Source organism: Bufo bufo, chromosome 7 (assembly GCF_905171765.1).
Source record: "Bufo bufo chromosome 7, aBufBuf1.1, whole genome shotgun sequence".
Taxonomy (NCBI): Eukaryota; Metazoa; Chordata; class Amphibia; order Anura; family Bufonidae; genus Bufo; species Bufo bufo.
In genome coordinates this window covers 205,491,900-205,517,893 of record NC_053395.1, presented here as the reverse complement: position 1 = coordinate 205,517,893, position 25,994 = coordinate 205,491,900, and the positions used below count along the sequence as shown (strand labels likewise).

General features: G+C 47.2%; 1 protein-coding gene across 2 annotated transcripts in view; it reads left to right on the top strand.

Annotated features, from left to right (window-relative positions):
- Positions 1-25,994, top strand: part of RIF1 (replication timing regulatory factor 1) — a 60,982-nt gene that overhangs the window by 21,026 nt on the left and 13,962 nt on the right. For both annotated transcript variants that reach the window (XM_040441363.1, XM_040441364.1), the window contains 15 exons: positions 1,179-1,252; positions 1,551-1,731; positions 3,253-3,360; positions 3,441-3,587; positions 3,962-4,061; positions 12,146-12,422; positions 13,580-13,619; positions 13,718-13,920; positions 14,055-14,154; positions 14,932-15,063; positions 15,887-16,026; positions 16,368-16,457; positions 16,549-16,597; positions 19,656-22,268; positions 22,949-23,086. In XM_040441363.1, the coding sequence (XP_040297297.1) occupies positions 1,179-1,252; positions 1,551-1,731; positions 3,253-3,360; positions 3,441-3,587; positions 3,962-4,061; positions 12,146-12,422; positions 13,580-13,619; positions 13,718-13,920; positions 14,055-14,154; positions 14,932-15,063; positions 15,887-16,026; positions 16,368-16,457; positions 16,549-16,597; positions 19,656-22,268; positions 22,949-23,086 (4,392 nt within the window). The remainder of the gene's footprint in view (positions 1-1,178; positions 1,253-1,550; positions 1,732-3,252; positions 3,361-3,440; positions 3,588-3,961; positions 4,062-12,145; positions 12,423-13,579; positions 13,620-13,717; positions 13,921-14,054; positions 14,155-14,931; positions 15,064-15,886; positions 16,027-16,367; positions 16,458-16,548; positions 16,598-19,655; positions 22,269-22,948; positions 23,087-25,994) is intronic.

The window sequence follows — 25,994 nt, the reverse complement described above, 5'->3', positions numbered from 1 at the left end:
ACTACCCACCCCACAAGTGACCCCATTTTGGAAAGAAGAGACCCCAAGGTATTTCGTGATGGGCATAGTGAGTTCATAGAACTTTTTATTTTTTGTAACAAGTTAGTGGAATATGAGACTTTGTAAGAAAAAAAAAAAATCATCATTTTCCGCTAACTTGTGACAAAAAATAAAAAGTTCTATGAACTCACTATGCCCATCAGCGAATACCTTAGGGTGTCTACTTTCCGAAATGGGGTCACTTGTGGGGTGTTTGTACTGTCTGGGCATTGTAGAACCTCAGGAAACATGACAGGTGCTCAGAAAGTCAGAGCTGCTTCAAAAAGCGGAAATTCACATTTTTGTACCATAGTTTGTAAACGCTATAACTTTTACCCAAACCATTTTTTTTTTTTTACCCAAACATTTTTTTTTTTTATCAAAGACATGTAGAACAATAAATTTAGAGCAAAATTTATATATGGATCTCGTTTTTTTTGCAAAATTTTACAACTGAAAGTGAAAAATGTCATTTTTTTGCAAAAAAATCGTTAAATTTCGATTAATAACAAAAAAAGTAAAAATGTCAGCAGCAATGAAATACCACCAAATGAAAGCTCTATTAGTGAGAAGAAAAGGAGGTAAAATTCATTTGGGTGGTAAGTTGCATGACCGAGCAATAAACGGTGAAAGTAGTGTAGGTCAGAAGTGTAAAAAGTGGCCTGGTCTTTCAGGGTGTTTAAGCACTGGGGGCTGAGGTGGTTAAAGGAATAATTTTCTACCTAAATTTTGGGCTGCTTGAAAACAAGAAATTAGGAGAATCTTCAGTTATTTCACACTTAACATTTATTTAATCATGATAGTTTGGTATATTATACATGTACATAGTATGCAAAGAGGTATCACCCAGGGAAGGAGAACCATCTCGTTAACGCCACCTTTTTGAAAGCTGCTCCCTATTAAAGTCCAACTTTTTAGCAAGCCTTGGGACATGAGGGAGAATAAGCAAGCCAAATTATAAAATATCTGTCCTTTTACTTAATAGGGGGCGCAAAGCTATTTTAGGTTTAGTGGTCATTTATTGCACAGTGGGCGCATTTGCTCCTGTGAGTTGAAGTTTCTGTGGCCTTTGTTAGTTTTCATAGTCTGATTTGTAAAAATATCTTATGCCTTTTGTTACACCTGCCTTTTTATTTTAGGGGACTCCTGCGTTGTTTTTAATTCAGCTTCATTTCCACCCTGGGCTTCTGGAACATGGCGTTTCAGAGGAAAGGTAAGAGACAGCTGGCTTATTTGTGGTTTTTATGTTTTTATTGCAGTTGTCTCATTATTCCTTTTTTATATACCCAACCTTCCCCATTCTGACCCAAATTGGAGAGCCTCTGTTAGCAGGTCTTCTGGCAGACCTGAACCATTCTTGTGTAGCCACTGCTGTGGAAACCATGCTGATCGCCCCATGGCTGCCTTCTGATCTGAGACACCCCCTCTAGGGTATGGCCACACAGCGATTTTGGTCGCGCAAAGTGAAACCTCAGTAATTTTATCTATGTCTTTGCCTATTTGTCTTCTAGATTTTTTATGAATTATGAAACTCTTGTGAGCTACGTCTTCTCGGGTCCAACTTCTCCTTTGGCATTTAGCGAGTCGGTGCTCCAGGAGCTGAACCAAGGGGCTAAGTTACTTGAGAATAAAGAGCTGTTGTGGCGTATGTGGAGTATATTAATTAACCCATTGACAGAGAGGATTAATCAGGTGAGGTGTTGCGTTTTTGTTTTTTTGCAGCCAAAATTCTTACTTAGTCATCTGTGACATTAGGGGACACAGGCAAGACCATATGTACAGCTGCTGCTACTAGGAGGCAGACACTAAACTCTTCCCACCATCTATACTCTTCCTACAGGGACTAAGCTAAGACAGTTTTAGCTTGGTGTCCGTTCGAGACAGACTTATCTGCCAACAGTTGGGTCATCTTAGCTGTTAGTAACTGCTTAGAAGGCCCCTCCCCCTCCAAGGGCCAATGTACTGACAGGTGACACGGCTGGCGCTAGGGTGGACAGACACCGACTGTAAGGTAAATACCGTATTTCCTGCACTATAAGATGCTTGCATCTTTGAGTGGGCAGAACTTTACATTCCAGCAAGTGGGCTTTTCACTCTGGAATGTTTTTGTGATAGGTGGGGTCAGCCAGATGTGGACCTCATGGCCTTTGGTTGCTCAATCTCAGGCAGTTGATGCACTTGTTATCCTGTGGAGTCAGTTCACGTTTCTGCATGTCTTTCCCTTCTCTGGAAGATCAAGGCCGAAGGTCTCGCCGTGCTTCTTGCAGATTGGCAGCATGCCGTGTGGCACGCCTCTAATCTCCCTTCTCGCCAAGGAACAATGCTGGCTTCCGCTTCGAGAGGATCTTCTCTCTAAAAGCCCACTCTTTTTTTAACCAAATTTAGGTGCTGCATTTAACAGTATGGCCGAGTATCAGCGAAGGTTGTTCTGCCTTTTTTGTTTCTCTCCGTTTCATGCCCAAGAGCGTGCCCTACTCACTTTGGACTTGGTTTGGGCTATTCATATTTGTCTACCCCAGACGTCCTTGTTTGGGATCTCTTCATGATTCCAGATGACCCTAGAATGGCACTGGCAACGTTTAAAAGCCACAATTTCCCAGTGGGTTTGTTAAACCACTTTAAATGCGCACTGCACCAAAAACGGAGAACCTCCATTCTGCTTGGGCAGTAGGGTCCTCCCGGGCCCAGTGTGTAGGGCAGCGATCTGGTCGTTCTTGCACACCTCCTTGTGGTTTTATAGGGTGTACACCTTTGCAGACGCATCACTTGGGCACAAGATTCTGTGGTCGGCAGTTCACTGACCACTTCCATTACTTCTTTCTTGCCTATCCTTGGGACTGTTTTAGAACATCCCATGGTCTTGCGTGTGTCTGCTAAAAACACAAATAAGAGAAGTGGCTTTTTTTTTGTACTAACTGTAAAAATCTTTTCCATTATTAAGTGATGCAGCTCACACTTATTTATATTTTGCCTCAGTTTGTTTGGTTTCTTACATAGTTACTTTTTCTGCTTAGCTTTGTCCCTGTAGGAAGGTTATAGCTGGTGGAAGGTGCTCTCACACTTTTTGCTTAGTGTCTGCTTCCTAATGGCAGCAGTTATACCCATGGTCTTTTCTGTGTCTCCCAATGGAAGAGAGAATTTACTGTTAGTACAAAAAAACCTCTACTTTCTGTGGTATTTTTTATATTTTTATTTAATTTTCTTCCTGTTTAGACAAATGAAGTCAACCAGGGAGATGCTCTGGAGCACAATTTCAGTGCTTTGCACAATGCCTTGATGCTGCCCATTAATCACATCTTTCCAGTGGCAGAAATCCCTCAGGTAAGAAGTCTCTCTCATTACTACTTGCCAACTGGTTATTGGACACGTGACAAGTCCGATTGTATTGATCTTCTTGGCAGCCCACTATGAAGACTTTGATGCGGACGTGGTCAGAGCTATATAAGGTATTTTCCCGCTGCGCTGCGCTGGTCACAACCACGGATGAAAATGTTTGTTGTGAAGAACTCTGCTCCCGTATTCTAGTGGGACTTGGAGATCAGACCTTGGTGAGTAGAACTCCTTTATGTTACACTATCTTTATACTCGAATGGTATGTTGAACATGTTTATTTTTTATTTAATTGTATATTAAATATAGAAATGCCAATGCACATCTACAATAGATTCATGCACATTAGTACAAGGTAGAGGATGAAACATGTAAAGCATCACATTCATATTGATTGAGCACTTATAACACTCGATAATATTCAATGGTGGGAAATGAAAAACCGAGCAGTAACCTAACAAAGTGTACTCCAAAGTAGGACTACTGAGCAGCATATCCTAGAACAAAAAGACATCAAGTAGTAGTATTCTTTTTAACAATTACGGAGTTTCTTGACAGTTTCCATAGTAAAACATTATTATTTTTTTTTAAGGCTTTACCACTTTTGGAAAGACTTGTTCAAGTCATCACTGTAATTGTGGAGTGTGTCAACTTCTCTCCATACAGCACAAAGTACCAGCCTATAATAAAAGGTACGTTTTTCTGCTTTTGTGCCTCCCAAATAGGATTTAAAACTCAAAACTATAAGTTTGGGACTGCACATCGATTCTACTAACTTTAAAAGGGGGTGCAAAGCAGTTTGCAACTTTTTAAAAACCCCTCTAGAGTGTGCATCACCTTTTTTTTTAATTTTTTTTTTATTTTTATCTATTTCTGCCGTAATATATAAAAAAAAAAAATTATATATATATGTATATATCTATATCTATCCAAAAGGTGTGTGTGTGTGTGTGTGGTGGGTCTGGAACTAATGGTCTGTGGATGGCACTATTACTGGGGATCTGTGGATGACTGGCACTGTTATGGGCTGGGGGGGGGATCTGTGGATGGCACTGTTATATATGTGCCATCCACAGACCCCCCCCAGCCCATAACAGTGCCATCCACAGATCCCCCCCCCCCACAACGGCCGCCGCTCAAGTATACAAATATAAGATGTCTTATTCAATTAATAGTTATTAAACATGCCCCCTCACTCCTAATAGTACCTTACATCCTAACCGCTTCTGTAGAACCCGGGCGGCCGGCGCGTCACTCACTGACGCCACTTGCCTGCGCCGCCTGCTTCATTCGTAAAGTAGGCGGCGCAGGCGCGTGACATCAGGGAGTTACGCTGCTGCCTGCCGGCATTGTACTGAACGGGTTAGGATGTAAGGTACTATTAGGAGTTGAGGGACATGTTTAATGATTCAATTAATTGAATAAGACATCTTATATTAGTATACCGAAGCGGCGGGGCTATACTACACTGACTGCACCGCCCCGCCGCTATTGCTGGCCCCCAGCTCCTCCCCGAGTCCCCACTCGCTCCTACATCGCAGCTTGCAATGTAAACCTTCAAGCATTCGCCCCATAAGACGCAGGGGCATTTCTCCCCCATTTTGGGGGGAGAAAAAGTGCGTCTTATGGGGCGAAAAATACGAATATATATATAGAGAGAATATGAAAAAATGAGGATGCAGCACTCTGTCAATGGCGGGTGCAAGGTCAGGCCAGTGTGAATCAGCACCGGGATCCAAAGTAGTATACAGACGAAAGGAAGGCCAGCAGCACACCAAGGTTTTCAACAAAATGTGAAGTTTATTCCTCCAGAGTCAGCAGCGACGTTTCAACAGCTTGTTGCTGTCTTTCTCGTGCATGGCATTGGGGGACACAGCACCATGGGTATATGCCCAGCTGCCACTAGGAGGCTGACACTAGAAACAAAAAAGTGTTGGCTCCGCCCAGGTGGGCTATACCCCTCTGCAAGAGCCGAGATACACCAGTCTAGTTCTAGTGTCCGTAGGAGGCAGACATGACCTGTCTTGCAGGTCATCCTGCTGAATTTATTTTTTATTTTGTTCTATTTTTTCTCTTTTTTTCTACAGGTTCTTCCTGATGCAGGGGTGGCTCCATCGTGTTCCACTTTAGTTGCCCCCCTGCGGGCGCGTACTCAGGTACCCGGCAGCCACCTAGTCCCCACTTATCTGCTTCCGCAGAGGAATTCCGGCGGACCCACGGCTCCCGTGTTGAGTCCGCCGAGGGGGTGGTCATTGCTGCGCCTGAAAACGTCAGAAGGTGAGTATGGCAGTGTCTCCCCCTCCCCCTCCACCCTGTGTCTCCTTGTGTCCTGGCCCCCTTTTTAGCCTAGCACTTGGGTCCGGAGGAGTTCCTCCAACTTAGGGGGCACTGCACGCTTGCCTGGGGTTCTTTTCTGCGTGGGGCAAAACCTTTTGGGGCACCCTCGTTTCTAGGGTCTGGCCCTTTAAGACGGCCGGTTCTGTTTTTTTCGGCTCCTTCCCGTACTTACGGGTTTTCCCCTGCTCCTACCTGGCCTTCCGGGCCCCCGCACCCCGCCGGGGACTCGGCGCTGCTTCTCCGCTCCTGCTGCTGCCTCCGGGCGTTACCGCGATCGCGGGCGTCCGTTTCCGGCAGTTTTTTCTACTTTAGGCCCCGGCTTTTCTTCAGCCTAGGCCGCAGGTCACGTGGGGCGGAGCTCCGCTCCGCCTCCTGCCTTCCCGGGCTTTTCGCCTCTCCCTCCCCTCTGTGGGTGGCGCCCTGGGAGGCGCGCTTTTTCTTACCCCAGCGCGGGCTGCTGGGGGGGTGTGGCTTCCTCTACTACCGGCTCCTGTCCTGCCTGCAGCTTCTCCTGCGACTCGTCTCTCTGGACGTGCTTCTGTGGGACACAGCACCTTGGGTCTGGTAGGCAGCCTCTGGCTGACTCTTCTTTTTTGCTTTTGCAGGCTCCTCCATACCGCCCTCATGTCTTCTTCTGGTCGGGCCCCCACTCCCCCTGCCACCATTTCTACTCATTACGCCTGTTCTGTGTGTAGTAGGAAGTTCCCATGTGGTCAGTCTTCCTCTCTCTGTGTGCAGTGCCTTCCCCCCGGGCCCACCCAGTCCGCCCCTGCGGCCTCCTCCTTGTCGGTCCTTCCGGAATGGGCTGCTACCCTATCCCAGGCTATAGGTAACCTTGCCAGCCTCTCCCAATCCCTAGCGCAGTCCTTGGACCGCTTGCCCGCTCAGATTGCGGCCGCCTCGGGCAGGGACCCCCCCGCCGGGGAAGTCCGTTCCCGCTCTGGTACAAGGTCCAGCAAGCGACCTCGCACAGCCTCGGCCGGGTCCCATTCTTCCTCAGCTACCCCGGATCACTCCCCGGTTAGGTCTGAGTCGGGCGAAATTTCTCCTTCAGCCGCTTCCGCCGTTCCTGGGGACTCCTCCGCTTCTGATTCTGAATCAGAGCGGTGCTCGGCGATGTCTGCGGCCATTCAGGACCTCATCAAAGCCGTCCGTGACGCGCTCCATGTGCAGGACGTTCCCTCCTCCTCCTCCCTGGAGTCGGTGTCCTTCCGCCGGGCTAGACGTTCCACTGTGGTCTTCCCGAATCACGAGGATCTGGACGCGCTTCTGGCTAAGGAGTGGCGTCATCCTGATCGGCGCCTTCATCTTACCAGGGCCTCTGACGTCCCCTATCCCTTTTCTGAGGAGTCTGTCAACACCTGGACGGTCCCTCCTCAGGTGGACCCTCAGGTTGCTCGCCTGGCGAAGGCTACTACCCTTCCCCTGGCTGACGCGGCTTCCTTGTCGGATCCCGCTGACAAACGGGTCGACTCTTTGGCCAAGTCTGTTTTCGTCGCAGCGGGTGCCGCCATCCGCCCTGCGTTTGCCGCCTCCTGGGTGGCTAAGGCCTGCGCTATCTGGGCAAAACAGCTTGTTCGCGCCTTACCCCCAGACTCTGATCAAGGGGAACTGGCAGTGCTTGCCTCTCAAATTTACCAGGCGTCCAAATTTCTTTGCGATGCCTCTATGGAATCGGCCCGCCGATCCGGCCGTGCGGCCGCTAACTCTGTGGCCATTCGCCGCACCATCTGGCTTCGTTCTTGGGCGGCAGATTCCGCCTCCAAGAAGGCTCTGATTTCCCTTCCCTTTCTCGGTGGGAAGCTCTTTGGGAAGCGTTTGGAGGAGCTCATTTCGGAGGCCACTGGCGGTAAGAGCTCTCTTCTTCCCCAGAATCAGCCTCGCCGCCGTCGCTTTCCTGGGTCGTCCTCTCGGGCGCAGTCCTTTCGGGCCCCCGCTGCCCGAACTGACAAGAAGTCCTCCAGGCCTTCCTTTAAGGCCAAGCCCTCCTGGCATGCCAAGTCCAAACCTGCTCGCCCTCAGCCCACTAAACCTCCTTCCGCATGACTCTGTCAAGGTGGGAGGGCGTCTGCTCGCCTTTCAGGACGTCTGGCGAGCAAGCGTAGAAGACGCTTGGGTTCTGGAGGTAGTCTCCTCCGGATACAGGATCGAGTTTTCCGATCTTCCGCCGGGACGGTTCTTCCTGACGTCGCCCCCCAGGTCCCCCTCCAGGGCAGAAGGTTTTTTTCAGGCCATTCGTTCCCTTCGCTCTCTAGGGGTCATCGTTCCGGTTCCAGAATCAGAACGTTTTCGGGGGTTCTATTCGAATCTGTTCACGGTTCCCAAGAAGGACGGTTCGCTCCGTCCTATCCTGGACCTGAAGGCGCTGAATCACTTTGTCCGGGTCCGCCACTTTCGTATGGAATCCCTCCGGTCGGTGATCGCCTCCTTGGAGTCGGACGAGTTCCTGTCGTCCATCGACATTCAGGACGCCTATCTCCACGTACCCATTGCCCTCTCCCACCAAAGGTTCCTTCGCTTCGCGGTAGGTTCTCTTCATTTCCAATTCGTAGCCCTGCCCTTCGGCCTGGCCTCTGCTCCGAGGGTCTTCACCAAGGTGTTGGCGCCTCTCATGGCCCTTCTACGTACCAGGGGGGTCGCTTTGGTACCTTACCTGGACGACCTTCTGATTCGGGCCCCGTCGTTGGAGGACAACCTGTCCAGCCTGCACATCACCCTCTCAGCTCTTGCTCAGTTCGGGTGGCTCATCAACCACTCCAAGTCCTCCCTCGTCCCATGCCAGAGGATGCCTTTCCTGGGCATGATTTTCGACACTCTCCTCGGGCGGGTGTTTCTCCCCCCAGAGAAGATTGCCTCCCTTCAGGCGGGGGTGACTCTTCTCCGCGGTCCGTCCACCTTGACTATCAGGACGTGTATGCGCGTCCTGGGGAGGATGGTGGCTTCCTTCGAAGCCATTCCCTATTCCCAATTCCACTCCCGGGACCTTCAGTTGTTTCTCCTATCCAGGTGGGACAAGTCCCAGGCAGGTCTCGATCGCCTGGTTCGTCTCCCTCTCCAGCTTCGCCAGGACCTCTCCTGGTGGCTGCTTCCTCGGACGGTGTCCCTGGGCCGTTCTTTTCTTCCCCCCAGTTGGCGGGTGATCACGACGGACGCCAGCCTCTCGGGTTGGGGAGCTGTCCTCGACTCTCTCACAGTCCAGGGTCTTTGGTCTGCTCAGGAGTCCTCCCTGCAGATAAATGTACTCGAGCTCAGGGCAATTTTCCTGGCACTGTCTCACTGGACCCCACGTCTTCGCGGTCTCCCGGTCCGGGTTCAAACAGACAATTCCACCGCCGTGGCTTATCTGAACCACCAAGGGGGCACCAGGAGCGTGATGGCCTTGCAGGAAGCCTCCCATATCCTGCGCTGGGCAGAAAACCACGTTCCCGTCCTCTCTGCGGTGCACATTCCCGGGGTCGACAACTGGGCGGCAGACTTCCTCAGTCGTCAGCTAGTCGACCCGGGCGAATGGTCTCTTCACCCAGAGGTGTTCCTCCAACTTTGTCACCGATGGGGAGCTCCGGACGTGGATCTTTTCGCGTCACGTCTCAACCACAGGATTCCGCGCTATGTCGCGCGGTCCAGAGACCCTCAGGCTTTCGCGGTAGACGCCCTAGTTCTGCCTTGGTCTCAGTTCAACCTTCTGTACCTGTTCCCCCCCCATTCCCCTCCTGCCCCGAGTGCTCAAGCGTCTCAAGGCAGCCCGGGTTTCGGCAATCCTGGTGGCTCCAGATTGGCCCCGCAGGGCGTGGTACGCAGATCTAGTGTTTCTGCTCGCCGACGCTCCGTGGCGACTTCCTCTGCGCCACGATCTCCTTTCTCAGGGTCCTCTGTACCACCCGAATTTACTTCAGCTTCGTTTGACGGCGTGGCCGTTGAGACCGCGGTTTTGAAGTCCCGTGGCCTCTCGGATTCTGTCATTCAGACGATGCTTCACGCTCGCAAACCCCAGTCAGCCCGTATTTACTACCGGACCTGGAGAGCGTATTTTGCCTGGTGCGAGTCTGGGCGCTTCCGCCCTCTTAATTTCTCCGTCCCTAACGTTCTGGCCTTCCTTCAGGCCGGTTTTGAGAAGGGTCTTCGCCTGGCTTCTCTCAGAGGACAGATTTCGGCCCTCTCAGTCCTTTTCCAACGTCCTGTGGCCTCGCGGGCTCAGGTTAGGACTTTCCTACAGGGTGTCGCTCGTCGAGCCCCCCCCTTTCGTTTTCCAGTGGAGCCGTGGGACCTGAATCTCGTCCTTGGCGCCCTTCAGTCTTCTCCCTTCGAGCCTTTGGCAGAGATATCTCTGTCGTTTGTCTCGTTCAAGGTGGCCTTCTTAGTGGCAGTCACCTCCATCCGCCGGGTTTCCGAACTGGCGGCGCTTTCTTGCCGTTCGCCTTTCCTGGTTTTCCATCAGGACAAGGTGGTGTTGCGTCCCGTTCCCTCTTTCCTTCCAAAGGTGGTCTCCTCGTTTCATATCAATGAAGAGATCGTCCTTCCCTCTTTCTGCCCTAATCCTTCTCACCCTAGGGAGAAATCCCTCCATTGCCTTGACGTTGTTCGGGCCCTTCGCCTGTACCTTCGCCTCACGGAACCTTTCCGTCGTTCGGATTCCCTTTTCGTGGTCCCGGCGGGTCCTCGTAGGGGTTTGCCTGCCTCCAAGGCCACCATCTCTCGCTGGGTTCGGTCGGCTGTCAAGGAGGCCTATATCGCAAAGGGCCGTGCTCCCCCTTCCAGGTTGACCGCTCATTCGACTAGGGCAGTTGGGGCTTCCTGGGCGGTGCGTCATCAGGCATCTGCTTCCCAGGTCTGCCGGGCCGCCACCTGGGCGTCAGTTCACACTTTCTCTAAGTTTTATCACATTCATTCCCTGGCTTCCGCTGACGCTAGCCTGGGGCGCAAGGTTCTGCAAGCAGCTGTGCTTTAGATTGGCGACATGGCGTTCTTCTTCCCTCCCTCAGGGACTGCTTTGGGACGTCCCATGGTGCTGTGTCCCCCAATGCCATGCACGAGAAAAATTGATTTTTTGTACTCACCGTAAAATCCTTTTCTCGTAGTAGGCATTGGGGGACACAGATCCCTCCCATTTTCTTACTGAGTTTCTTCTTGTTGTGGTCCCGGCGATTTGTGGTCGTTGGGTTTCCCCAGTTGAAGACTTGTTGGCGTTCAGTTTTCTGTTTGTTCAGGTGTATGGCGTTCCTACTGCTTTTGTACCGACTGGTGTATCTCGGCTCTTGCAGAGGGGTATAGCCCACCTGGGCGGAGCCAACACTTTTTTGTTTCTAGTGTCAGCCTCCTAGTGGCAGCTGGGCATATACCCATGGTGCTGTGTCCCCCAATGCCTACTACGAGAAAAGGATTTTACGGTGAGTACAAAAAATCCATTTTTCTCAAGCTATGTGCATATGTGTTGCAAACATGCAATTTAAAGGTGCATCAATTACATAATTCAATTTAAACCAATTGATCCATGTACAAGAAAATTCATATAATACGTGGTTCTTTATATTTAACAAAATACATATAATATGCCGCAGTGTTGCAAAATACAGTGCATACATTAAATGTAAAAAATAATTCATACTGTGTACAATATGGGGCATAAACCCTAAATACTCTTCATTAGTGCAGGTGTGTTGTCCCTAATCACCACGTTAAAACTCACGATCAGCTGGTGCGCCGTGTCGCGCCGGCCCCACGGTCCCTGGCGGCGTCCCCGTTCACTCTCTGCGCATGCGTCAGAAACAGAAGTCTTGCGACGCTACGTGCGCAGAGAGACAAACCCAGAACCACAACCAAGATGGCCAAGCCTGTCCTCCGGTCAGTGTGCGCATGTCCTTGTGTAAGTAACGGCCTCCCATAGATGGTCACATGGGACAAATCACATGATCGGGAAACCAGGTAAATAACCTTGCATAAGAAATTCATAAGTGAGAATCCAGGTCAAGACTGCTGTGTATCCTCGATCCCACAAAAGGCAAATGCGGGAATCCAGGACCCAGCGTCCTGTCAACCTAGTGACTGGCCAAAATAACACCCTCACATGCGCGTACTGGGGGAGTCAGGCAACTGGTGACACCGACTGTCCGCTGCAACGAACCACTCACTGTCAAACTAAGGCAGTGGCAGCAAGTAGAGAGATAGAGAGAGAGATATAGATATATATCTATCTCTCTCTCCGCCCTACTTGCTGGTAGCCAGGTAATTAACATATTATAAAAGTGCGGTTTTTAAAGAAACTAGACAACCGATAAGGGTAAGAGCACTATATATTGAATAATCGCACTAAGGATTTTAATTAGCCCAAAAATGACTTTTGGGGGGTGACATAAGCCCTTTAATTGTTGTATAGTAGCAGTTTGTGGGAATAATTGGTAATATACTTTGAATGTAAATGCAATTTTTTAAATTTATTTATTAGGTCCTCAAACTCCAACAGACTGGGCTAAGAAGAAGAGAGGACCTCTGGGAAACCTACATTCAGCGTTGCAGCTACTTGAGAAGTTAATTGAAGGGTTTCACACATTGTGCTCTGATCAGAGCCTTCTGGAAGTCAGCGGCCCGACCTTGACTACTGTCGGCTCTTCCATCATAAGTTGCCTTTCTACCTGCCTCAGCCACATAAGTGTACCGTCAGTCCTCAGAACTGTGTTTTCATCACTCACAAAGCCCATCTCTGTATTCTATGCTAAAACTAAGTGAGTAACTAGTCACGTTTATTATAATTTGTTAAAAGTTCTGTCCATGTGCCCAATTAGAGCACATGGACAACATTATGTTGGGTCCCCTGCCCTGGACCCAATGGTATTCATAGTGAAGTGCCATTGACAAGAAGTCCTTAATTCGTATGGCTGTTCATCTAAGGGTCTATTCACACACAGCATACTTAGTTCACATTTCTATTATTTGGTCAGTTATTTTAATCCAGTTATTGGGAGCCAAAACCAGGTGTGGGTCAAAAACAGAATAGGTGCAAATCAAATGATTACACCCGATCTCTGAATAGGCTTCACTACTGGTTTTCGCTCACTATAAGGGTCCATTCACACGACCGTGCCATGTTTTGCTGTCTGCGGAAGGCATAGGACCGGTGCTATATAGAAAATGCCTATTCTTGTCCACAATTGCGGACAAGAATAGGATATGCTCTATATTTTTTGCGGGGCTGTGGAACAGAACAATGGCTATGGACAGCACACGGTGTGCTTTCCGCATCTTTTGCGGCCCCATTGAAATGAATGGTTCGGCAAAATTATGGAACGGAAGTGGACCTATTCATACGAGTCTGCTAGAAATAACTGACCAAATGACTGAAGTGTGAACTCAGCCTTGCCTGTCCCCATGCTGCTCAGTTTCAGCATACAGGCTGTCTGCGCTATATTTCTGGTCCCTGTCTGTCAACAACTGTTCAGTCAGGTCATGTATGCCACTGGAGATGGTGACTGGCCCCAGCGGTGACCTCAAGTAGCGCGTGATCTATCAGGGACTTGCTGTTAGGGAACACGTCAACACTGAGGTTAGTCTGTGGGCCTCAGCGGCATGTATGACTCTTCCGTGCGGATGTTGATAGACGGGGAGCCAGAGCTGAGCAGCAGTGAGCAGGTAAGTAGGTTCTTCAGTTCCCACTGGCTGGGGGTGGGATTTAAAAAAAAATCGACTACCCCTTTGATAGTACTGCAAATAAGCTTTAAGTGGTATAACTTATTACACTTTATGGAGGCTGAGTAACCTATCCCTAAAAAGCTGACAAGCGTCAATATTTTATGGGTCTAGTTATATAGACTGTCTTGTTAGTCTTATGTGCGACGGAGGTGGAATTCTGCTCAGAAGTAACAGAATTGTCTTCTACTTATAGGTCAGAATCACCGAAAGTGTACAGTAGCCTCAGCAATAAGGTGAGATGTTTGGTCCTGCTTTATTATATACATTTTTATAAATTTATATTGAGATTTACCTGTAAAAGACCCTCACGTTGTCTTTTCTGTTTCTATAGCTGGATAAACTTCTTGGAGATGTCCTGTCATGTCTTGGCTCCCGGTATACTGGCTCTTATGACAATGAACTTCTTGAAGTACTTTCACCTCTTCTTTGTGCCATATTTCTTCACAAGAGCAAAGCTTTCAGGAATCAAGCGACCCAGTTCTGGAATGGCTCGTTTGCCAAGGCTGCGGTGTTGGTTTATCCAGAGGAGATGAAGTATGAACTTAATTTCCCCCTTTTATGCTTGTTCTTAGAAAGCTCTGCTTTATGACAGCAAAACCTCATCTAGAAGACTGGAAGTATTATAGCTCTGCTCATCTGTTTTCTCTGATTGTTCTGTCTTTGAACAGACCGGTGTTAAGCCAAGTTAAGTTCAAAACGCCAATCCTGTTGCCCGGCTTCACCTGCTCAAATCCAACTGAAGAATCAAGTGGAGCATATTCTGATAATGTAAGTGAATTTTCACATAAATTATTAAGTGACTTAACTCATTTAGACAGCACCAGTCCTTATACCCTGTTGGCCTTTGTGTAGAACGGCTTTCGGCTTAGCAGATTGCTCAGTCATTGCTGCTTCATACCACAGAGCTGCATACACAGGACTATTAGCTTGTACAGTTATTATATGGTCATGTGCATAATGGGTTATAAGGGTTCGTACCATTACAACAACTTATGGCCCATCCACATGATGGTTGTGTCTGATTGGCCAGGCTTTGAATACTTTGGACCCCACAGGTCACAAGAATGTCTGCAGTGTTCCCCCACTTGAATAGAGCAGCGTACATGCATGGCCCATTCAGCTCTCTGGGACTCCTGGAGATGGCTGAGGCAAGTGCTCAGCTCTGTCCAGCAGCCTCATATAGTTGAATGGGCAAGCAACACGCATGTATGGGTGGTGCTCTATTTAAGCTGGATATATCATCAGCATCTGATCGGTGGGGGTCCGACACCCGGGACCCTCACCAATCAGCTGTTTGAGAAGGCAGCGGCGCTGGCAGTAGTGCCGCTGCCTTCTCGCTGTTTACCGCAGGCCCAGTGACGTCACTGCAGAACCCCTTTAAGGAACCCCAGAGGCTGGACCTTCATCAGCCACTTATCCTGTGAATAGGGGATAAGTTGTAATGGCACAACCCCTTTTAAGAGCAGCCCCTCCTCTGAAGATAAATGTGTATTATATATACTTTTTTTTTTTTTTTTATTTATTTTTTTTCTTCCTCCTATAAAGCTGTACAGCTCTGAGCTGGGCACCAAAATCAGTGGAATTGAAGTGAAGTCTGCAGGGAAAAGAGACTTCCTACCCGCCAGAGCCGAGGAGCTGAAAGAAAAAGGAACTCCCACTAAAGCTCCACAAGCTAAGGTAAGACATGCATTTTATTTGATCTTGAAATCCTCCTAATGCATTATTTCAATGATTAAAAACCTGTAGATACATCACTGTGAAAAGACCGGCTTCTTTATCGTTTGCATATTTTTTTCCAATTGTCGTCTGCACTAGGATAGTGATACGACGCCCATGCAGTATTTTCTGTCATTCTACATGCATCCTGATTTTAAGCCTCTATAGGCATCTCTAATAAACTTATCACAGTGGAGTTTTTACGGGGTTGTGCCATTAGTATATATTTATCCCGTGTCACTATTTATCAAACTGCTATTCTACAGTTATAAGACTTCCATACCTACCTACTGTGGCAAATCTTGATTTGATCTTCACTTGCTGTAGGTTACGTCCTGCATTTGACCGTTGTAAATTGTAATGTAGGATGCACAGGTGTCATTGGTAAGACCAAGGGGTGTGGTTAGTGTCACATGATCTGCTGATGTCAGGACACATCTCGCTGCCCTAAGGCATGATGGGACAGCAGACACGTCAGGAAGTAGGATTCAAACATGGGGGGAGGGGGGGGGGGTAATTGATGAAAATACACTTTAGAGTAAAAAGTAGTTTATGGGACAACCCCTTTAAATTTGCATCTGTATGTAAGCATTGAAATGTTTATGTAGCCCATAGAAACTATGGGATTCTTATATGTGAATACTTGTGGCAGGCTCTGCATTCTCCCATATTCTCCATATGTTGAGGGAGAGATGTATATAATCAATGGGCTATTAACTGTGCAGTTGAATCATGTAGTCTTATATCCTCACAGTATGGCTGACACATTTTTGCTTCTTTCCAGTTAAAGCTGGATTTTTCTTCTCCAAACACAAAAAAGAAACTTCTAGAAGAGGAACAATCTGTTGACTTTGTGTTTATCCCCCCTGAAACGAAGGAGCGAGTTCTGACCGAACATCAGAAAGAAGTTCTTCGTACGAAAAGGTTTGTAACTGGGACCATATCATATTGTCTAACCCAGGGATGCTCATCCTGCGGCCCTCCAGCTGTTGTAAAACTACAACTCCCACCATGCCCTGCTTAGGCTGATAGCTGTAGGCTGTCTGGGAATGATGGGAGTTGTAGTTTTACAACAGCTGGAGGGCCGCAGGTTTAGCATGTCTGGTTTAACCCAAAATAAAAATATGCAAGTTCTGGTTCTCTAAATTCAACTTTATTCTCTCAAATACTGTTTCCTACTGCATGTTGGTGAAATTCATTCACCAAAAGTCTTCAGACTTCCCTTTTTGATTTTGTTGAATGTCATGTCGACTTTCATCTTTTAGGGTGGACATACCCACCATGTACAACAACTTGGACGCATCTCAAGACACGACTTTGTTTACACAGTATACACAGAGCCAGGAAAACTCGCTGTAAGCCTTCAGATATTTTGTTTTACATTCTTCCACTTGCGTTACTTTATATGAAAGTCAAAATCTGAACTTTTATTTCTCTTCATATTAGAGAGAAACCAGTTTTAGATGACCCAAAAGAAGTTCTTCCTGTAGCAGAGGTATGCTTTCAAACATTTTAAGGCTTTTTAATATTCAGTTTCCGCCTCATAAAAGCAACTGATTCTCCCTGCATCCAGTAGTCTTTACGCTAGGGGTGCACCGAAATTCCGGCAGCCGAAAATATCTGCCGAAAATGTACCTAATCCATTTCGGCCGATATTGTTACATATCGGCCGAAAATATGGGGTGTGGGATTTGTCACCCACCAAGTAGCTCACAATCTGCGGGCGGGCGGTTTACTTTAAGTCACTGCATCTTTATTTTACCTTACAATCGTGACGCTCCAGTAACAACTCTGCAGGCAGAGCGGAGGGGGGCGTAACATCACTTACTCACGTGACGCGCCTGCTCCGCCTCCTTCATTCATAAAGTGGGCGGAGCAGGTGCGTCACGTGAGTAAGTGACGTTACGCCGCCCTCCGCTCTGCCTGCAGAGTTGTTACTAGAGCGTCATGATTGTAAGGTAAAATAAAGATGCAGTGAGTGATGCTGTGAGCAGGGGGATCGGTCTATGGCACTGCTATGGGGAGGGGGGATCTGTGCACTGTTATGCCCATAACAGTGCACATATCCCCCTCTCCATAACAGCGCCACCCACAGATCCCCTTCTCCATAACAGAGCCACCCACAGATCCCCTTCTCCATAACAGCGCCACCCACAGATCCCCTTCTCCATAACAGCGCCACCCACAGATCCCCTTCTCCATAACAGCGCCACCCACAGATCCCCTTCTCCATAACAGCGCCACCCACAGATCCCCCTTCTCCATAACAGAGCCACCCACAGATCCCCCTCTCCATAACAGAGCCACCCACAGATCCCCCCCTCCATAACAGCGGCACCCACAGATCCCCCTCTCCATAACAGCACCACCCACAGATCCCCTTCTCCATAACAGAGCCACCCACAGATCCCCCCCCCCCCCTCCATATATAATATGATTTATTAAATTCATGAAAAAGAATTATTAATAAAATCATTAAAAAAAGTATTTTAAAAGTATTTGGGCAAAAAGGCAGTTTCGGTCAAGGGCATCCAGAACTTTCGGTTTCGGACCAGAATTTTCATTTCGGTGCACCCCTACTTTAGGCCAATGCTCCTTGAAGGATGTGTTTTTAAATGGCCTCCAGAGCGCGGAGACCTCTCTCCATTGTTGGCTACCTTTTTATAAACCAATGTGCTGTCCTTTTATAGCCAAACCCAATAAGCCTCTCTGTAGACAGTTGTTAAAGGGGTTGGTCCATCTTGTACTTTGAGGGCATATCCTAGCGATATGCCCCCAATGTCTAATAGGTGGAGCCGTGTCCACGCTTTTGTGGTTTGCTTTCCCATTCATTTCAAAGAGCCTTCTGAAAATGGCCACGATTTTTGGTCATGGTGCGCCCTCTGTGGGTTCCTTTCTAAGGATAGGTGCGGGTCCCAGTGGTTGGACCCACACCTATCGCACATTGGGGGCATATCCTAGTGATACGCCCCCCAAAGTACAAGCTTCATTCTGGAGAAAAAGTACTTTTAATCCATTTGGAAATGAGAAGTTAAGTGCACAGTCCTGTCCCTGGCCATTTTGTGCACCCTTGCTCCTCCTGCTCCCTGAAAGCCCCTCCCTCCCTCTTCTTGATTGACAGAGCCAGGCAAGATGACTATGCAGGAACCTGACCCTGTCGTTCAATCAAAAAGGTGCAAGGGGAGCTCAGTGCCTTGGGTTCGCCCTCTGTGCACTTAAGTGAACGTTTGCATATGGATTAATCATACCTTCTCTTCACAGTAAAGCAACAGATCGCAAAGTGAAAGGTATCATTAGCAGAGCTAGCCTTACAAGGCATTGCTCCTGATTTAATAGAGTATTTCTTGGAGAGACACTCCCTTTAAAGAAAACACAAGCTTTGCTTCTCCTCATACTAGTTCTCCCTGTTTCACGTGTTAAAGGGGTTATCTAGGAAAAGATATTTGACTTATTCTCAGGATAGGTCGTCAGTATCAGATCTGCAGGGGTGCAACACCCGGGACCCCCACCGATCAGCTGTTAGAAGAGGCCTTACGCGCTACATTCTTAGACCAGTGACATCACTGTACATTGGTCACATGGCCTAGTTGCAGCTTGGCCCCATTAAAAAAAAAAAAAATCCCAAAAGACTGCACATCATATATAATCTAGTCTTTTATTTAAAGGGAACCTGTCATGTGGATATTAACTACTAAAAAGTACCTTTAGATGTATTCACTTACTGGTGTGACAGATGGTTACCTCATAATATACACACAAAGATGCCGCATGCTAATGAGCGGATTTGAGTCCAGCGTGATGTCAGTGAGTCCAGCGTTTTTTAATTCAGAGCTATAGCCACTCCCCTGCCCACCTGCTGCTGATTCATATGGAAAAAAACTGTCAATCAGCAGCCGGTAGGCGGAGAGAGTCAGGAGCTCATGAATATTCATGACTCATCATTATCAGCTGGAGCTTTTCAATACAAGATGTTGGCAGATTGACCGGGTCAATTAAAGAAAGTGACCCAGCATTTTGCTAAGAGAATCAGTCATTTATGTTGCCCTTAGTTAGGACACCATAAAACTGGTGACAGGATCCCTTTAAACATGTTTAAATAAAGATGAGATTATATGATGTGTGGCCTTCTTTTTGGAGTTTTTTTTTTTTTTTTTTTGCATTATTGGATTGCGCTTCATCCTACTTGTAGAATTGGGGAATGTAATTTTGTGTACTAATAATTCAGCCCTATTCAAGTCAATGGGGCTGGGTTGCAGTACCAAGCACAGCCACTATACGATGTTCGGCACTGTCTTTGGAATGCTGCCAGGAGCCTGCTTCGTTCACTAGAACTGTGAGCCCAGGGGCTCTCTGAAATGACTGATCGTGGGGTTGCCGGGACTTGGACCCCCGCTGATGTGATATTGGTGATCTATCTTGAAGATAAGTCATCATTATCTTTTCCCAGGTAACCCCTTTAAAGCACCATGAGAGCAATATACTTAAATAGAACCACATGTTGGGGGGAAATCATTGTCGTATTATTTTGATCATTTTATTTTTGTTGTATGCAGGTAGAAAAAAGTGAAGAAATTGAAAAATCTGAAGCTGCAACTAAGGAAGAGAAAATTTCAAATGAAGTAATAAATGTCGAAATGTTAGAGGACGATCCAAATGATAACATACCCGCTAATGATTCTTCAGCGTTAAACGCATCAAATGATTGTCAGAATACATCAAATACAAGCAATGGTTCTGCCTCTTCCGATATGGTTTCAGGTACTCCTCCCCCACCTATCAGCAGAAGGCAATCCTTCATCACTCTAGAAAAATTTGACAATTTGGAAATTCGTTCATTTAGCCCCTTGGCAGACAAAAAGTTTGTAAAGTCAAAAGAAGTTATTTTAGTTCCAGATAGCCAAGAAGCTGTGAATATAAAGGAAACGAGTGAAAATCTAGAGAATGAAAAAACTGCCCAAACTCCTGAAACAAAACACAACCAAACTGACGTTTCCAAATCCGACTCCAAGAGAGAAACGAGAGCGTCGCGTGCTGCTGAACAATCGAGGAGCCAAGTATCTGAAGACGATGGCAAGGAGTCTTTGAATGTCCGTGCTAAGATGGATGAAAGTAACTTTGTACCAGATTCTCAACCTTCACAAGTGGAGGAAAAGTCTGCGGAACTTGAGAAAGGAAAAACTGTGGCTGTTAGTAAAGCGGACACCAAGGAAAACACTCCACCCGACACAGACGAAACAGTCAATCATCAAAAAACACTTTCAAATCAGATTACCTTGAGACGTTCTTCTCGGAGGCAGTCGGAAATATTAGATGCTGTTAAAAATGAGAATGAGCCAGAAAAACTAATCCAAGCAAAAGGAGAGCCAAAAATAGTCTCCAGAAAGACCATGCCTACACGAGAGACTGCCAAAAGGCAACAGAGTGAAGCTATAGTGAAAAGTGAGGGTGAAGAGGACCTGAATACTTCTAGAAAACATCAAGATGAAGCTGAAGATAGTAGACTAGCAAACAGTTGTGATAAAGAGGATCTTCCAGACTCTAATTCTAGCAAGGACAGTCAAGAGAGATCAAAAGTGAGATCCCGTTATCAGACTCGACGATCCCTGCAAGCCGTTGTACCGGCTGTGGACAACTCTGAGTCGGAAAATTCGGAAGCTCTGGAAGGCTCCGTTAGGAAAAGGAGAAGGGGAAGACCAAGAAGCCTTGACAAATCTCTTAAGTATGAAAGCTCTCAGGAGTCTCAGACTGACGTAACTTTGAAACACCCTGAAGATTCCTTTAGTATCAGAGACCTCGATAAGTCTGAGTCAGAGAGAGATGATAAAACCTATACATTAGACTCTGATTACTCTGCATCCCATTTAAAGATTGTAAAGTCGGAACCAGATGAACGTGCTCCACTGGACTCTAAATTGGGTGCAGTAGAGAGCAACAAAACTTATGACATTTCTAAAAATGCTACCGAGGTTTACAGTACCACAGACAGTTTAATGACTGAACCCACTGCCGGAGACTTCTCCACTGCAGCCTCTGATGTTTTTCAAAGCTCAAAAAGTGTCCTCCGATCGCTTGATTGTCACCATAAACGAAGTAAGAGATTTAGACGGTCCAAGAGTAGGGACTGCTGCTCTGAGTCAGCAAGTAAAGATGCGGAAACCGAAGAACCTGAAAGTAAAAACCAGAAGATACACATGTCATCTACTATGGAACTTAACGATACTGTATTCTCGGGGCCATGTGCCATCAGCACACCACTAATCAATGATCAAGTCTTCTTCAAGACTGCTAGCGAGATCAGATCTGATACAGAATCTGAACAAGAACAGACTACCGCTCCTTTAAGTGACAGCCACAATGGCACTGAAGTAACACAAGTTTTTGTCGGAACAGAAACTATTGAAGCCCCTGAAACTTCTTCAGAGATCAGCGTTGATGAAACCGTGGTGGCAGGAAGTCCAAAGGATGCAAAGTCAGAGACTGTGGTGGTGGAGTGCGTGGAAAACGACAGTGAAGAGGATAAAGAAATGGAAGTTGAACTGAATACGGAGACAACCAGCGGCAAAACCTACGATATAGAAGTCGGTGATGTGCCTACAAGTAGTATCGTTGATGAAAAGCCTGAGGAGGTGGTCTTGGAAAATGCTCAGACTGTAATGGTAGATGAGGGAGATGGTCAAGAAAGAAATGACACTGAGCCTGAAACTGTTGAAGACCATGAAATTCAGGAGGTCAAAGCTTGTGAAGTTGCTGAAGAAAGCGTTGAAACTGCTGAGGAGGCTGAAGACAAGAGGACAATTGCAGCTGATGAGACCATTGTTAATGGTGCAGAAAATAATAATTTGCATGAAATGAATGCTGAGACTATCTCTGAAATCAAGAATGATACTGGCACTGTTCAAATGGATGCTGTCGTAGATGTAATACCCGATGGGGAGAAGGTTGATGAAAACACACAAGTCACTGAGAAAACGTATGAAGACCTTGGTGAAGGACGTTCCAACATAGACTCTCCACCGAAAGTGAAAGGATTTCCTTCCATGGTCATGGCTAATGACAGCCCAAGTGGAAGTTTCTGTTGGTCTCCATCTGCATCTCCTTCTACAAGTATCTTAAAGAAAGGATTGAAGAGACAGCAGGAAATTGAATCGCCATCTCCTGTTAACAAGGTAATTTTGCAATTTTGGTGTCCTCGAATTTAAAGGGAGTCTTTCACGCAGATTCACCCTATTAACCTAATAACAGTGTTATGTCCACGGCATCCCCCCTATTAGAACTGCACTTACCGTTAGTTCCTTGCTAGCATCGTTGTGCAGAAAAACACTTTTAATCCGTATGCAAATGAGGCTGTGAAGGTGCCATGGGGCGGAGTTACAACGGCCGGTGCCCAGACCCCCGGGTCATTTTCATACGAAGCCACTCCCCCTTCACCCCGTCTGCCCGCCCTTAGTCTCTGCTCTAACCTCCCTCCTCCTGGCCCTAATCCCGCGCATGCGCCGAACGTGATAACGCACGGTAAACTGCGATGCCCCGGCCCGACTGTGCTCGTTCATCGGCGCATGCGCGGGATCATATGCTAATGATCATTCTAATCAAAGGGCCATGCAAGTCAGTGAAGCTTTGCTTAGTGGCTTAGATGTCAGATTTCCATTAAGGGGGACTTGAGCCAAAGGGTTTGGTCTTTATTTTGGCGACTGTTGACTTTAAGCTCCAGTACCAACTCTGGTCTCCTGGCATGATACAGATCAGAAAAGGACTTTGAACGTTGGCAAGCAGGGAATTAATACTCATTGGTGCCATCATAGGTGATTCTAGTAGTGGTATAAACGCCACACTTGTTTTCTTGTAGATTCGGAGAGTATCATTTGCTGATCCCATATATCAAGAAGGGTTGGCGGATGACATTGATCGGCGAAGCCCTGTGATAAGGAATAGCTCCTCTCCATCTTCAAGAAGCCTAAAAATGTTGACTAACAATCAGCCAAAGGTAAGTTCTTTCCAGTACCTGGTCTGCACACTGATGTGAAGGGGTAGTCTGTGAGAAACTTTCCTTGGCCAAAGCAACCCTAGTCAGACATTCCAGCCAAGTGCCCCCCAAGACTAATCCGTCATGATAGTAATACACGATTACACCGTGACAGTTTCTTTATTCATGTTTAAAGGCTATGGACACCTTTTATGCACTAAAAATCAATAACCCCATATCTTACTGTAATGCAGCACATAATAAAATTGCACTTGTTTGTTTACTGGTATCGGCTTTGGTTCACATGCTCTCAGAAATGCTCTTCTATGAGATTCACTCACTGTTCGGATGCCTCGTCAGGCTCCATTCCTGTTGATTTCACATGCATCAGCCCTGCTGCCCCGCCCCCACATCCTGTTACATAGCACAAACCCGCCCCCACATGGTGTTACACAGCACAAACTCTACTGCCCCACCCCCACATCCTGTACAACCCCGCCCCCAAATCCTGTTACATAGCACAGCTAGCAGCCACTTACATACAGACTGCTGGAACTACTAAGTGACTTGGTAGTAAGATTTCATTCCAATCCACAACATGGTGAGTCTTGCAGTATTCTGCAGCCTGTAATCAGCAGATCTATTTCTCTTTCCCTTCTGTAGAAAGTCCATTATTTGTGGACACAATACATATTTCTGCTGATAACATTAGTGCAGCGATCTACAGTCAGAACCATGGCATTATAAGCAGGATATAGATCTCATTACTGACGCGCTCACTACCTGCGCTCTCTTCTGAATACAGTATTGTGTGCAGTCCGCACAGTGAGCGGTCACTTGTCCCTCACAGATGACGCACAATGCTATGTACACATAGAAGTACACAGTGGGGGAGATATATCAAAACTGGTGTAAAGTAGAATTGGCTTAGTTTCCCACATCAACCAATCAGATTCCTTCTTTCATTTTCCAATAAGGCTGTGAAAAAATGAAAGGTCTCTCTCTCGATCTAAATCTGTGTTAGTGAGCACTTCTCTTTACTGAGATAATCCATCCCACCTCACAGGTGTGGCATATCAGGGTGCTGATTAGACAGCATGAATATTGCACAATAAGAGGCCACTCTGTAATGTGCACAGTTTTGCCTTACTGGGGGGTGGGGGGGAGGGAGGAAGTCTGAAAACCAGTCAGTATCTGGTGTGGCCACCACTTGCCTCACGCAGTGCAACACATCTCCGTTGCACAGAGTTGATCGGGTTGTTGGTTGTGGCCTGTGGAATGTTGGTCCACTCCTCTACAATAGCTGTGCGAAGTTGCAGAATATTGGCAGGAACTGGAACACGCTGTCATATACGCCGATCCAGAGCATCCCAAACGTGCTCAATGGGTGACATGTCCGGTGAGTATGCTGGCCATGCAAGAACTGGGATGTTTTCAGCTTCCAGGAATTGTGTACAGATCCTTGCAATATGAGGCCGTGCATTATCTTGCTGCAACATGAGGTGATGGTCGTGGATGAATGGCACAACAATGGGCCTCAGGGTCTCGTCACAGTATATTCACAATGCCATCAATAAAATGCACGTGTTTGTTGTCCATAACATACGCCGGCCCATACCATAACCCCACCGCCACCATGGGCCACTCGATCCACAACGTTGACATCAGCAAACCGCTCACCCACACAATGCCACACACGCTGTCTGCCATCTGCCCTGAACAGTGAAAAACGGGACTCATCCGTGAACAGAACGCCTCTCCAAAGTGCCAGACGCCATCGAATGTGAGCATTTGCCCAATCAAGTCTGTTACGACAACGAACTGCAGTCAGGCCCAGACCCCGATGATGAGCATGCAGATGAGCTTCCCTGAGACGGTTTCTGACAGTTTGTGCAGAAATTCTTTGGTTATTCAAACCGATTGTTGCTGCAGCTGTCTGGGCGGCTGGTCTCAGATTATCATGGAGGTGAACATGCTGGAGGTGGAGGTCCTGGGCTGGTGTGGTTACACGTGGTCTGCGGTTGTGAGGCCGGTTGAATGTACTGCCAAATTCTCTGAAACGCCTTTGGAGACGGCTTATGGTAGAGAAATGAACATTCATTGCACGGACAACAGCTCTGGTAGACATTCCTGCAGTCAGCATGCCAATTGCACGCTCCCTCGAACATTGCGGCATCTGTGGCATTGTGCTGTGTGATCAAACTGCACATTTCTCCTTTTTTTTTTTTTTTTATATATATAAATAATCTTTATTAGAAAATTCCTTAGTCTTCAGCAATATTAATTTTACATTATAAAACAGCATAAACACAGTTTGCATAATACTCACCCACATTGCCCTGCTGCCTGTTCCACCCCTTCCAGGGGGGGGGGAACTATTATACCTCAACCCCCCCCCCCCCCCCCCCCCCCGTCATCCCCCACATTCTCAATCATTTCTGCCACAATCTAGCAAATCTTTTTTTTTTTTTTTTTTTTTTTTTTTTCTCTCCTTTATACCTTTCTTATATATTGCTGTGTATTTTATAATAATCCCTCTAATAAAGGCCTTTGCAGCCTCCCAAGCCCTGTTAATTTCCGCTGAATCCTCATTTCTCGCCCATATTCCTTGGGGGACACAGGAAACCATGGGTATAGCTCTGCTCCCTAGGAGGCGTGACACTAAGTGAAAGCTGTAAGCCCCTCCTCCATCAGCTATACCCTTCAGCCTGGAGAAGAGACTGCCAGTTTTTGCTTAGTGTCCAAGGAGGCAAGACACCCCCTGCTTATGCAGGGTTGTTTTTCCTATGATTTTTATTTTTGCGTTATTTGTTGTTTTTAATTCGATTTTTTTCTACCTACAGGGACAACAGAGGCGCATTAGACCCCTCTGTTTCTCCCGGGGTTGAGTTGCGCCAGTGCCGGTAATTCCGCACTGCCGCCTCCCCCA